The following is a 14,495-nucleotide window of genomic DNA, read 5'->3' on the forward strand; positions in this document are numbered from 1 at the left end:
GAATCAACTTAATGATTAATTATTGAATTTACCATGAAAGTATACCACTTGATTTCCTGATCAGCAAAAATCCTGATGAGCATCAGAAGATGATCTTGTGATCCACCTAAAGACGCATTGGAGACAGATTATGTACGCTTCTAGCAGGCTTAGTATTACAGCTAAGCATGGAGACATGTTGCCTTGAGAAATTTTGATTGGCACAGCTATTACACATCTTACATGTGAAATATTTGAAAAACTTTTCAGATGACTGGTAACTTTATTTAGAAGTCAAAATTACAGTTTCATGCATTCGTCTCACAAGCATTGGATCAAAAGCATAATGAATCATCCCTAGTGTGTTCAGCAGTACTAATTCAGGGCCCAAATATCAATATATTAGATTTTGATCCCAACTGTCAGTGAACTGGAGAATTGTAGCACCTCTGTATTCTGGCCTCTAATTCCGAGTAACCATTACAATTACAATACGGGGTTATAGAGCTTCCAGAAAACCAATGGCCACTTAACTGGGGCTCATTCACAGGATTCCAATACTGGGTAGAGAGCTTCCAGAAAACCCATGGCCACTTGACTAGGTGGTGCTCACAGGATTGAAGATCATATCAGGCTGAGTCAAAACCATTGATTATGTGTTGCACTACTTGCATTCTTTCAGTCTTTCACCTTGCAAACCCAGATTGCTAAATAAAGCATATCCGAAACACCTTTACCACTAACAACTCTGGAACACAGGATAACAATAATATAAGGTCGTGATGATCATATTATTTTGCTTTAATACCTCAAAGGTCTTCTGTAGGCATTAATTTGATCACTTGGTGGGGCCAAGACTCAATGTTCCATTGACTTTGGTTGCAAAGAGAACTTGTTGATCGTCCTGTTGTCTGACCTGAAATATCTGCCTCCAGCTGCACTTCGATATTCATACTTCATTGGATAGCAGATAAGAAAGCCAGATTTCCTTGATCCAATAGATTAATTGTCATAACCCTGGCATGCTGTAAGGTACAGCTGGAACAGGGCCATGAGAAGCAGAGGCTGCTTGTACAGCGACTCTGTCAGCAGTAACTGATTAATGCATATACAAGTACAATTGCCCTGGTCTGGACTCAGTGCTTGGAGTGGCTACAGGCATATTCTGGGCTGGGCTTGTTGCATCAAGTAGAGAACCCATAGATGGCAGGTTCTGAAAATTCACAGCATGATTCGGAAAATGGATGATATTTGGTTGCCATGGATTTGAGGGTGCCAAGCTCCTTGGATCATTCATATCCTGGGAAATTTTACTATCACAGGACATCACAGGCCTAACAGTTGTTGAATGTTTGCCTACAAAGCAGAAAGGAAGGCATTATTGCTAACATGACCAGTCAGTCGGTAGATTGAAACTGACTTGACAATACCACAAATCATATTGACTAACAGATAATATTATTGTTTGCAAGGAATGTAATATCACAATACCAGCTATACTTGCATGTACTCCATGAATTTGTTCATTCCAAGATCCATCTACCACACGCTTTGTACTAGATGACGCCTCATGTCTATGATCCTTTGAAGGAATAGAAGCTGAATGCACTACTGTTGACCTATGTTTGTGTCAAAGAAAAAAAGATGCCGCTACACATGAGAGTCCACACGGTGGAAAGTCATCAACTTATTATGAAGCTACATTTCAAATAATGCATTTCAAAACAGTAAATTACCAATTTGTACCCAACAATTAGCTTTGTTGCCACAAAACTACCAAAGTTATTGTAGGTCATCCATTATAAGAACTTCAAGCAAGATTTCACTTGAAGGGTAAAAATTACTCCCTCCGCCCACAAATGTAAAGAATTTCTTGCATTCAAAATTTGTCCAAATGTAAGCATTTCTGGCATAATCCACCCCTCCCCCTCTCTCATCATTAGTTTAAACTTGGTGATTGGTTAACTAAAAAGGCAGGCGTTAATTGCATCTATGTAATCTTGGTGATTGATTAAGGGGCACCACAGTCATTTCCATTACTCTTAAAATTGTCCTAAAACCCCTAGAAACACTTACATTTGTGGACAGAGGGAGTAAAAATTCAATAGGATTTCAGTATGACATAGGGTGACAGGATCACCTGAACTAGAAAATCATGCTTCTACACATTAATGGTCATTAAGAAGGAAACAAATCCTAAGGGATTTACACAATAGTATTCACTAATAAGTAAAAACTCAAAAAGGTTTTGTTTGTCAAGGTTCGCAGGTAAGCTTCCTGGCTGATAGGGTTTGGTACTTTGGTTAGGAGATGGTAGGCAGAACTAAAGGGCTGACAAGGTTACAGCTGAAAGACCACGATGTGTGTATTAACTTATTCCTGTCCAGACAGAAGCAGGGATAGAAGGGCCAGCAAGCTAATGAAGAGGACAGAATCACAAAATCTCTATGCTTTTCAAGAATGTTAGCCTCAGTATTGCGAAGCATATGAGCACAGACACTGAAAAAGATAATTTTTAAAAACAGGGCAAATTCATGGTCTACCAGGTAGGCACTAGATCATATATGTACTGAATGATGTGCATTGATACTAGGACATACTGCTAGTGGGAGATGCAAACTGAACAGAAGACAGAATTTACCTTGGCAAAGAAGCATGTTTCCTCTGTACTGGTGCTACTTCACTTTTGTTGCCATTTTCCTCAAGTTGGGTAACTTGTTCTCGAAATTGGTCAGTAGCACTGCATGATCTCAAAATGAGGAAAATGTATAGGCAGTTGTAACAGGTAAGGGAATGCAAACGCCAGCAACACAAATGCATGGTTTCGAAAATTATTCTCGCATAGGGGAACATTTTCTTTGCAATGGCATTTCAGTAATTCAATAACATTCCAATGGCATATAAAAAGAACTTTCATAACCTTAAGTGAAGAAAATTTGGCCTTTCTGTCCCACTGGTGTACTCCTTCAGTAGTTGAGGATGGTACTCCAAAACTTCTTGAAAAATCAGTTCCTTGATGTCCTCCTTTCTTACTCTATGGCGCTCAAATTCAAACTCCACTTTTGGAATTGGTTGACAAGAAGGTTCTCTCTCTACCTTTGCTAATCCATTGAAGTAAGGATCTGCCAATGCCTGTGATTTGCACATATGTCAAGATCATCAAGACCCTAAAAGACCATTAAAGTAGGAGTGATGTGATTAACAAGACAATCATTTGCATGACATGCCTCTTCTGCAGATGGGCGATCCTTTGGATCAAAAGCTAGAAGCCTCCTAAGCAACTGTAAAGCTAATGGATCAGCCTTCGGAAACTTCTGCGAGAAAGATGCAGGTTGTTTCTTCCGCATGCACGTCAGGTATTTTCTTGCCTTGTCATTCCGTACCTAAGCAGAGATAGAACCAGTAGTGCCAAAATTTAGAAGCAGAATCACTGAATCTTGCACCTTAATAAAGATATCTAAAGGTCAGATATTGCACCTTAGAAATAGCATCTAATGGCGGTGTTCCCAGAAGATCAGTTATTAAATCCAACTGGTGAACTACATTCTTTCCAGGGAATAAAGGTTTTCCTATCAACACCTCAGCAAATATGCACCCTATACTCCAGATATCAATAGCTGGTGTATACTGCAATTCAGAAAACAGCAAATTCATGGATAAAGACTATTATATTGTTTATATTGATATGATAGAAGTTGTCAAGATCTTTTCTTAGTAAGTTTGAATGTGCTCGTTATGATAAAGGTGACACAATCTAGGGTTTGCTATGCATGTCAACTGAAGGCTGTTGCTCATTAATTGTGCTTTATCCTTGAGATTTATCTTACAGTTCTGTTCCACATAAGTTTGCAAGTATCATAGCCTTAAGCTGCATCTAAATTTAGTTGAACAAACCTATGAACCATTTAGTGTGTCTGTTGCTATTTTCTTAAAATATTATACCTGAAATTGCTGCCCATCTAAGCAAATTAGTGAGTAAAGCCAAAATGAGAAATCCAAATCACAGGACCAATAGTCTTGTGCATCACAATGCTACTAGTTGGCCGCTTTGTAGAGTGTTGTAGACTTGTAGGACGGGTGGGCTAGGGGTCCAGGAGGGAGAGTGGCTCAAAAAGAGCATAGGAACCATAGGGTAGCATACTGCTTCTTTCAGGTGCTTGCGCTATTATATCATTATTATTTATTCACCGTGAAACCTTTGCCAGAGAAGCATTCTTTGCAACTTATTCAGATAATAAAAGACGCTACTGATATCGTCTTATACACCGACATGTGATCTTTCAACGAAAACAAGCACTACCAACCAGGTAACTAAAAGCTTGCCAGAAGTGCCATGTAGTAAATTTAAGGAAAAATTGGTTCTACAACATCGAAAGAACACCGTTTTAGAAATATACCATTGAACCGACTTGTTACACTTTAATAGCACCCAAAGATTACGCCATTTAGAAATTTACCATTCTGTCACGTTTTCCGTCCAGACTTTCTAGTTTCCGTCATCTACAGTCTTCTTCGCGAGTCAAGAGCGTCTGAGCATCCATTCCTCTTTCCTTTTCCTTCTTTCCCTTCTTATCCCAAACCATAAGCTCAATTCAGTGCAAATATGTGACAATGAGATGATTTGGACGAGGTGGAAATTGATCTTGTCCACGGCGGCAAGCTCCGCCTGTACTGATTGATGACACTTCAACTGGCGACCTGCTCATTGGAACCCTCAATTTGATGCATTGTTTTTTTTCTCGAACGACGCAGGAGAGCTGCATGTCATTTCATTAAGAGAGAAAAGAGCGTACAACGAAACCGGTTAAGGACCAAAACCCGAGCACAGGAACCCACACCCACACACCTCCACGGAGAAACTTACAGACACGCCACAACAACCTACAGGACCACGACCAAAAGAACCCTAACCTAGACAGGTGGGGCCAGCGACCTCACTAGGAATTCCTGAAGTTTGGTTGCTCCAGCCATGCCCCAAACGCTACACTCATCTGTCACTCTCTGGAGCAGAACAGAGGTGCTTGGTCTAGCATTCTCGAATGCACAGGAATTCCTGTGTTTCCAAACCTCCCAGGACGCCAAGATAATTAGCGAGTTAAGTCCTTTCATCATCTCCTTAGGAACTGAACGCCAAGCCTTCCTCCACCAACTAGAAAAACGACCCTCAGAAGGCAAGGGTACCAGGGCGGTCAGTTGTAGGGGTTGGAGAACCAAAGTCCAAATCTGCCTTGTAAAAACACAGCCAACTAACAGATGCTGAATGGTCTCCTCTTCTTGATCACAAAAAGGACAGACATCAGGATGAGGCAACTCTCATTTGGCAAGACGGTCCGCTGTCCATCATTGTTGTTCCGTTTGTCCACCGGCATGTTTTGATTTGTTGCACTGTGGTTCAGTTTTGTTGCTGAGCTGCTCGATTTGGTGGATTTATAGATCAATTTCGGTGGCCCATGGTTTGATTGGGCTATTGGTGCTCGCTTTTGGTGAACGGCAACGATGAAAGCAATCAGCACCCGTGTGAGGGGCGGCGTTTTGGCCTGTGCACTCTTGATCGTTGCTCAGACGGCGTCACTTGCCTGCTGCTCATCACTCACGCAATTGCTCCCGGAAGCTTTACCAAGAAACGTGAGGAGCTGTGAAGCTTTTGGAGGAGAGAGGCGTGCAGCTTGGAACAGAGCAACAGGACGAAGATGCAACGGAGAAGATGACTGCATTGACAGAAAATGTGACAGAATGGTAGATTTCTAAACGGCACGATCTTTCGATGGTGTTAAAGTGTACCGAGTCAGTTCGATGATATATTTCTAAAACGGTGTTCATTCGATGTGAGTAAATCAATTTTTCCTAAATTTAAATATCAAACTAAAACATATGGATGGAAACAATAGTAAACACCTGTAAGTGGTAACAAGGATTCAAGAGGCATCTTCCAGTTGAAATTTGTGTTGGAATTAAGTATGAAATCACTGTAATTTAGTCAATATTGAGGATTTCTGGGAATGATTTTACAAAACCTTTAGCATGGCCATTTGCCATTCTTCTGTTTGCATGGGATACTCCAGAGCATATAGAAAGTTAAATAAAACATACTTTGAGTTGTTTCTTTATCAAACAGTACAAAGCCAAATTTCAACTGTTACTAGCCCACTAACCAGACAGCTGCAAATTATTTGCTCCAAAATGCGTTTGCGAATTCCCCATCCTACTACCCAGCATATGCGCACAGCGAAAAGATCAGCATCCCGCTAGAGCATGGCCATTTTCATGCGATTTAACCATTGTGAAAATCAATTTAACCCAGCCCAATTTTGTTGTGCTTTCAATATGCATCATTGATTTTCATTATGCCAGCTCATCTATCTTTAATCATAATAGACCCTTACCTTGGAGTAGAATGACCCACACAGTTCAGGAGCTCTATACCATCTTGTCGCCACATAATCCTGCAAAAGGAAGTTGATGCTTGTTATCTATGAGTTCATATTTGATAGTACTCTACAAGTAAAGAATAGGAAGCAAGGTAACTATTAGAAAGCACACTCATTGGTTTACATGAGTAACATATTCCAAAACTCATAAGCTACAGGTTAGCCACCCAAACCATCACGCTCCAATCACACATGGGGGGGTGGGGGGGGGGGTAGTCACTCCCATCTGACCACATGTGGAATTAGGCCCACTTGAACACAAAGTATTTGTAATTTTTTTCTGGAAAAGTCTGCTTTGCCCCTCCCATATATGATGTAACCCCCCTAAACCCAGTATCATGGCTCCCTGAAGCACTTAGCCATTTCTATAATGTTTTGTTTCATCTACTGATTCACTATTGCCACATTTGTAATCATGTAAGTCATCACAGTAGAAAAATGGCAGGATAAGGAACATGGTGTTATACTTCAGGCGGTAAATAGACTTTTCCATTTTTCATTTGAATTTCATTTTTCTTTTTCCTTTGTCTCAAAAATTGTAGCAATAGGGACGTCCAAAGTTTAACATGAACGCTTGCTAACAGCATACTATATGGAAGTACGAAGTTCCAATGCTGCCTAGTAGCACTGCTATAGATAGGTATCACAAGAAACACATTGAGGTGCATATACAGACAGTGGACTGAAAGGCATATCATGCGTTATCAGTCACGGGACCATCAATAAACTACTAGTTTCATGAAAGAGGTAACTGGAACCTAGAACTATCATATATATCTGCTACGTGCTGCCATAAAATCTACTACCAATGCATGATACAACTTTAAGATAAAATAACATCAAATAAATCCTTACGGTCCAGAAGACTGTAGTGGGTGCATCACTAAATGCCACTCTTGCCAAGCCGAAGTCACATATTTTGAGTTTGCAATTTGCATTAGCAAGTACATTTTTGGGCTTTAGATCTCGGTGATAGACATTTGCTGCATCAAATCACACACAACAATATTCGTTAAGATCATATTTAGAAAACAAGAAATGATACAAACTGTCTCAACATAAATAACCAAAAATGCAAATATTAATAGTTTATGATGAACGGTATAAAGTGCTATTTACAAGAAAATAAATATAATGAAGCTATGCAAGGCAAAGAAAGGAACAAAGAATATATGTGTGCATGGTACAGGTAGTTATATAAAAAATAGAAGCACTTTAACATTGATATTGATAATTAAGAACATAAGGAAATAGATACCTGTGTGAATATATTTCAAAGCCCGAAGCATCTGGTAGAGGAAAAACTGGTAATGCTCCCTCGTCAAATCATCATTAGCCTTTATGACCTGATGAAGATCTGATTCCATAAGTTCAAAGACAACATATATGTCTTTAAAATCCTTTTTGGATGGGGGTAGCATTATATGCTTTATCTCCACTATGTCAGGGTGCCTCAGAAGCCTCAGAAGTTTTATTTCACGGAGTATGCGTGCTGCATCCGATATATGCTCAAAAATATTGTGTATCTTTTTTATTGCAACCTTCTCTCCAGTATGTTTATCGTTTGCTGAACATACAAGTCCATAACTTCCTTTCCCGATGACCTCCAAAATTTCATATCTATTAACATCACCGTATTCAGAAAAGAAATTCATTTCCTGTGCATTCTGAAATAGAAAATAATAATCAGATGACTAATAATAATCATTTACAAAAACTACAGAACAAGAATAGCACTATTCACATGCAAAGATGCCACTATCATAGTTATAATGATAAAGCTGCAAATCAAGCCAGTGATCGTTGGCAAGACCAAAGAAAAAGATGCCTGAGGCGGGGCCTGCAGATTGTCATCCTCGGATAAATAATAAACATTCTTTTTTCCCACTGATTTTCAACCTAAGAAACATTAGCAAGAGGTACCACTTGTTTTCAAACTAAGAAATATTAGCTTAATTTCAATGTCTTACCATATTTTGCAGAGACATATTTTCTCTTTCATAAAAAATGGAATGGGCAGCATAAAGGGTTGGAGTGCAGGTACCAAAGGTGTGTTTCTCAGATTTTATGATCCTCTAGCAGTTACCTAGTTCCTTGTTCATCGAACAAATTATGCAAGGAAAAAACAAATATATACCTGTATTCTAATATCGCATCAATCTGTTAGAAACGCCAAACTTTAGTTTCCTGCACTGATTCTTTATCAAAATATCGGTATCTTGCATATTTCACTACCCTAACCCGCTGGAACTAGGAAGATCAATCAATCCAAGAAACAGAGGTCGAGCTCGCACCTTCTTCCGCCAGTCATTGTTCTGCATCTTGGCGCCAACTGCTGAGCAATAATCCCAAGATACAATATGTGCTCTTTCCTTGCTCCCGATACTCGCCTTCCCTCAAGAAAATCCACCAGACAGCCCCTTGTTCTCTCGTTATCTCTCTCAGGCTTGGATCAGCCGCACTTCCCCCATCTGCTCCTGCTCCGGATGGCGAGCCCGCAGTCGTCCCCGCCACTCCTCCTCCTCATGCACCCCGCGCCTCTGGCGGCCGTATCTGCCGCGGCCACCGCCACGGCCGGGGTCCTCGAAGGCTTCCAGACAAGACAGCACCGCAGGGGTGGGCGATGGCGACGGCGGAGGCTGTAATTCCTCTGATTCGGGATCTGGGGAGGAGGAGGAGGCGCTGAGCGGGCAGGACAAGGGGGATGGAGACGGAAGAGCGGCCGCCTTGTCGGCGGGTTGTTGTGCGGCAGGGCAGCGGCGGTCGGCGGAGCAGAGAGGTGGGCGACGGGGTCGAGAGCGCAGCTGAAATGGGGTTGGGGAGGGATATTTTCCGCGTGTGGTGCGGTGAACTTTGCGTGCGTGGCGGTTATCTGGGGTTGAACCTGGAAGGTAGGCTGCAAATCTCGATCGAGAGATCTTTGACTTTTGCATCATTCTTTGCTGATACGCTCTCTTCCCTCCCGTTCGAAATTCTGCGTTTTAAGCTAGTTAGAAGTTAAATATTTCGAACTTTAACTTAAATTATTTTTATATGTTGAGTTTGATATATGAAAAAGATAGGAGTAGATTCATCTCGAAATATAGTTTCATAAAAGAATAATTTGGCTCTATTTTATTAATATTTTGTATAAAAAATAGTAGTTAAAGTTGCGATTGACCGTGTTAATTACTACTAGAGAATGAGGTATTACCAGTTTATCTAAAACTGATGATGATATAGCATGATCGTCTGTTCTAAAATAAGATGGAGATGTGGACTATTGCAGTGAAAGTTTTCTTTCACCGCCGGTCGATGGTTTAACTCGGTGGTGATAGCACCGCCGCTGGATAATAACGCGCATCGATGATGATAGTAGGGTGCGGACCCAAAAAACAAACTCACTCACGTTAAATGTCTTATTCGCATCCAACCGAGGCAAGTCCTCTCTCGCACCTCCCACCTCTCTCGATCCCTCTCTCCCCTCCATCTCTCTCTCTATCTCTTCTCTTCACCCTTCACCCTTTCCTTGCAGCCCGACGGCAGATCCGCCCCCTCCCTCTGCCACCTCTCCCCTCCTCCTCCGCTCGCCCTCACTGGAAGTGAGGATGGGCGGGGCAAGAAGGTCAGGGCTTGGAGTGGCACCATCTCGTCCACCCCCATCTCTCTTAGATCCCCAGTGTGCCGCCTCGTCCCTCCCTAGTGCACCGCTTCATCCCCCTCTCTATGTCCCTCTTAGATCCGGTGAGGGAGAAAGTCGGCACCTTCTCTCGACCCCAGTGCTTGCCTCTCGTTCCTATCTCTACGCGCGCGTGTGTGCGTGCGCGCACCGACGGGGATGCAACGACGTAGCGGTGCTCCAGCTGCACGAGGGCGGCGGGGCTCCAGCTACATGGGCGGGGCGGAGGTAATTTTTTTAATAAGACACCACCATCGACCTTTACCCTGCTGAACCCCCACACTGGTGATGATGCAAGGTTGGGGACTGGTGGTGAAGGCCTCCTCTGCAGCACTGAATGTCCAAAACGTCAAGAACTAAATATCAAAAGAAACAAAGTCAAAGTTTAATTAGCAACCTAAATATTTATAAATTTTAGAGGATTTCAGTATATTAATGGATTTTATACAATTTAAAATTATCAGTAGTGAAAAGGAGTATTTGGTACTGCTGCAACATTTGAAACATCAAATATTCAAGAACCATGTGATCCACTATCAAAATGTATGTCTCGCTGCACTTACACTCACAGATAATCATCAATATTTTATGTTAATTAATTGTGTTGTTGACTAAATTAATCTCTCTAAGTTCTTAAAGTACAATGTTAATAAACAACATAGGTTGTTTAAACAGATTTCCCTTAACATAGTTATGGACACATGGAACACCCTTCATTGTTGTGGGATATAAGATGTCCTTAGAGTTTTCCAACAATATGGGGCCAATGGTCAAGCAAGAGACATAGTACTTGTAGTCAAGTATTCTACTGCAAAAAAGAGACATGGTGACCATGACGCTCTCAGCGATCATGGCATTCTCGAGCGCACGGCGATCTCTCCCCCCTTCGCGCGGCAATGTTGCCGGAGTTCATGGTGGGCCTATCTTCCTTGGACTTCCAGCTGAGGTTGGATTTCTAAAAACTCATCTTCGATCGTTTTGGCTCGGGTACTCAAGTCTCTTCACCATCTCCTGATGTTGATTTCTTCCGTGTAGCTTCTTTCTCTCGTTCGACTGTTCAGATCAATGGGGATTCCACTGTGTAATACCTGCCATTTTAGTCATCAAAGTGACTTTGAAGAAATGGAAGCAATTCATGAAGAAAAGAAAAAGAAATTGGCCAAAAATCAAATTCGGGTCAAATTTGACCGAAATTTGAATTTTGAATTTGAAATTCAGAAAAATTCGACAAAAATATGGAATGGAGATGTAAGGATGATTGGAACTTAAAGATCAAGATTTGGGACAAAATTTGGGTCTAAATACCTCAAAAGGATCAAAGAAAGAAAATGAAAAATTCAAAGTACTGTTCCCTGTCCGACAACAGGGATTTCAGAAAAACAGCATAAGGTTCCTTTTTGGAAATTAGATTCTGTTCAATTTTTCAAATAAGTGGATCCAAACAACTATACCATATCAAAGTGTGGACTTTGGACTCCTAGATTTGGGTGTTTTTGATCGAGAATAGTAGAGGGAACTATTTCAAATGAAGGCCTAAAGTCGGCACTTTGTCACAGTAGGAAGCCTTGCTGAAAATGGCTAAGTCTGAAAACAGCAATATATGGCCGAGTTTGGAGCTGATTTCAGAGGAATGTAGATCAAAGGGTGTAGATGTTTTTGGGCAAAATGGAATCCTTGAAGGAACACAAATGGGAAGAAGTTGGACTACAAGGAAGGGATTTGGATCACTGAATTCATTCACAAAGTAAGGTAAATGGCACTGTCATGCAACTGACGAACTGAATGTCGAGTTTCAGAGGAATTCAGGCAAATAGAAGAAAGGATTCAAAAATTTGACTATATTCGGATGATTATCTCGGGTCAGAGCAAAAATAAAACTTGGAGAGTTCAAGTTTATCTACAACTTTGGTTAAGACACTTGTGCACCGTTGGATTGGAAATCGACCGTGATTTAGGTCTGAAGTTCGGGTGTCAGAAAATGAAAGAGGGAAGGGGCGACAGAGCAAGCTCGACGTGTCGCCGCCGCCGTCTTCGGTCGCCCGCCAGCGCGGCAGCTACGCCACCTCCTCACCACGCAAGCCTACGAGTAGACCACGGTGTCGCCCATGCGTGCAGTAAAACGTTTGTATATCTACCGCTCCCGCGCCGCCCGTTTTATCGCCGCTCTTTTCACCGCCGCCGCTTCTCTGTTTAAGCTGCCGCCGCTGGGTAAAATTCCCCCACCACACCGCCGCTCTCGTCGATTCCCTCCGTCCACATCTCCACACATACCCCACCAACACCCCTAGCCACTTGTTGCCCAGCTTCCCCGCCGGCGTGCTAGAACCCGCCGTAGTTTCTGTCCGCCGTCGCCGCATCTCCCGCTCACGGTGAGCACCTCCTTGCGCTTGCTCTCTTCCTTCTTGGGTAGTCGTAGGCAGGTCCTTGGGGTGCTAGGATGGTGTAATAGTAGTCGTTGGGGAAGGTTGCGCCGTCGTCGTGCGTAGCCGCGACCGGCCGTAGGTGCCGCCGCCCGCCGCCGTGGAGGGAGTGGCTCCGACCATCTCCCGAGGAGCTGTTACCGTGCACGGGTGCGTGAGGGCACGGAGATGCTTTCCCGACCTAGTCCCGCCGCCGGTAGGGCGCCGGCCGGCGAGCCGCGCCGCCCCTGTCGCGCTCAGGATTTTGGTGGGAGGAAGAAGAAGGTGCTGGAGTTGGGGGCCCGCGCGTCAGTGGAAAGGAGGAGGAGAGGAAGTAGGCTGGCCGGACGCGGAGGCCAGTTGGGCCGCGGTCTTGAAGGCCCAGGAGCACGTGAGGTTGGCCGGTAGGGAGAGAAAGGCCCGAGGCCCAGAGATCCAGCAGGCCGGCGCTACGGAGGAAGGAGAAAAAGAAAAGTGGGCCATTGGGCCGTCACCGGTGAAAAGAAAAGAAGAGAGGAGAAGAATCAGCCCAGTAAGGCCTGCCCGGGGGAGAAATAGGCCGGCGGGTAGATTGAATAGGAGAAGGAGTGAGTCCGTGCCGCGAGCCCAGCGTAAGAGAGAGGGGTAGAGTCGAGTCGCGTGAGAAAAGTTGCCGGGGGAGTTTTTCGGGAAAATTTAGATTTCCTTTATAGAATAATTAGTTTAAATCCGAATCTCACCATTTAAATCACAGAAATTTCTAGAAGTGTCCAAAATTAGTGAAACCAATTTTGTTAGGCTTGTTTTAATTTCCTTTATGCATTAAAATTTTTATACCCTAGAAAAATAATAAAAATTTGGGTATTTATTTAATACCTTTCTTTTAAGGTAATTAAATAAATACTTAATCTTTATAAAATGCATAAAAAAATGGAATAACATTTTCATAATCACAAATTATTATTAACGCATAGGAAATTAGGTTTTCCAGTTAGAAAATAAGTGTAACATTTTCTACAAATAAAAGAAAAGGCTTTAAGTAAGGTTAATTAAGGAAATAAAAATCGTGGGCTAATCTTTTCGGGTTTTTGTGTGTTGGCTTGCAACTTTATCATGATAAATTGTATAGTCCTTGTTGGCTTGCAACTTTATCGTGAAGGAAAGTTGTATAGTCTTATATTCAAAAATTTGCATTCCTAACCCCTGCATATGTTGTGCTATAGACCCCGAAGCGCCAGAAGGAGATTACTTGGAATTTTCAGAAGGATCTTCGGAGTTTGAGGAAATGTTTGAATTGGTCCCCTGCGAGGCCAACCCTTCGGACAGTGCTAACTTTTTAAGCGAACAAGGCAAGCCCCGGTGCATTACACCTATTATTTTGAAGTCAATATTTCATGTGTCCTATATTTAGCTATTTACTATATGTATGCACTAAGTCTAGGAGTTGCTTGAAACCCACTCTTGTGCATGATTATACCTTGTTTTAAGGACATCTTTGCCACTTGTTCAAACCTGTAGTAGATAACCCAAGTCTAGAATTGCTTAGTTGCTTAAATGCTTGGTTTACCAACCTTAAGGAAAACTTTTGAGTCATACATGTTATTTATGGAAAGATGGCATGGAAATTGAGAAGCGGGCAGAAGCTAGGGATGTAATTCTGTCTGCTAGATTAAATTGGTTAAGGCCCGATTCGTTGTCTTAACCTTTGATCAAGTGATAATCATCTGATCACTTATTGGGTATGGGACCAGTAAAGCCCAGTAGGTTAGTAAACTCTCTGATCGGGAATACTTCGTACCCGCGCTTGATGTGCTGGAGATTGGCAGGGGCGTAGCCTGAAACTCACATGGTGATCAGGCCAGACGTGGGGTCCCATGTGGGGGTGCGTCCCTGGGTCCGGGTAGTCATATTCCCAATCATTGGATTTGCTAATCGAAAAGTTGTTACGTACGACCTGGACAGTCGTATATAACTGGTGATCAGGGTACTCTCCTGCAGGATGTAATATGATCCGGATCGCCGCAATTCTCGGTTATGAATGCACTTGATCAC

At 42.5% G+C, this 14,495-nt stretch overlaps 1 protein-coding gene across 3 annotated transcripts; it reads right to left on the reverse strand.

Moving 5' to 3' along the window:
- Nucleotides 1–223: 223 nt before the first annotated feature.
- LOC101776626 (mitogen-activated protein kinase 11) lies at nt 224–9,263 on the reverse strand. 3 transcript variants are annotated; one of them, XM_004987251.3, is made up of 10 exons: nt 8,702–9,263; nt 7,666–8,074; nt 7,263–7,390; nt 6,363–6,422; nt 3,457–3,606; nt 3,207–3,362; nt 2,900–3,111; nt 2,621–2,719; nt 1,471–1,598; nt 224–1,335 (listed from the first exon to the last, which is right to left on the reverse strand). In XM_004987251.3, exons 1-10 carry the CDS (start codon nt 8,726–8,728, stop codon nt 1,079–1,081), a joined length of 1,626 nt encoding a protein of 541 aa, XP_004987308.2. In that variant the 5' UTR covers nt 8,729–9,263; the 3' UTR covers nt 224–1,078. The 3 variants fall into 3 exon arrangements, with proteins under 3 accessions (XP_004987308.2, XP_012698641.1, XP_012698642.1); XM_012843187.2 differs by lacking the exon at nt 3,457–3,606; XM_012843188.2 differs by lacking the exon at nt 1,471–1,598.
- Nucleotides 9,264–14,495: the final 5,232 nt, after the last annotated feature.

The sequence above is a fragment of the Setaria italica genome, unplaced genomic scaffold (genome assembly GCF_000263155.2).
Source record: "Setaria italica strain Yugu1 unplaced genomic scaffold, Setaria_italica_v2.0 scaffold_13, whole genome shotgun sequence".
NCBI classification, from domain to species: domain Eukaryota; kingdom Viridiplantae; phylum Streptophyta; class Magnoliopsida; order Poales; family Poaceae; genus Setaria; species Setaria italica.

What these genes read in the sequence shown, in the direction of transcription:
- LOC101776626 (XM_004987251.3), bottom strand. Translation starts at nt 8,728, where the DNA reads ATGCAGAACAATGACTGGCGGAAGAAG. An exon ending in TTTGAAATATATTCACACAG is followed by an intron (nt 7,391 to 7,665) that starts GTATCTATTTCC and finishes GATTTGATGCAG; the next exon opens with CAAATGTCTATCACCGAGAT. An exon ending in AGTACATGCAAGTATAGCTG is followed by an intron (nt 1,336 to 1,470) that starts GTATTGTGATAT and finishes TCTGCTTTGTAG; the next exon opens with GCAAACATTCAACAACTGTT.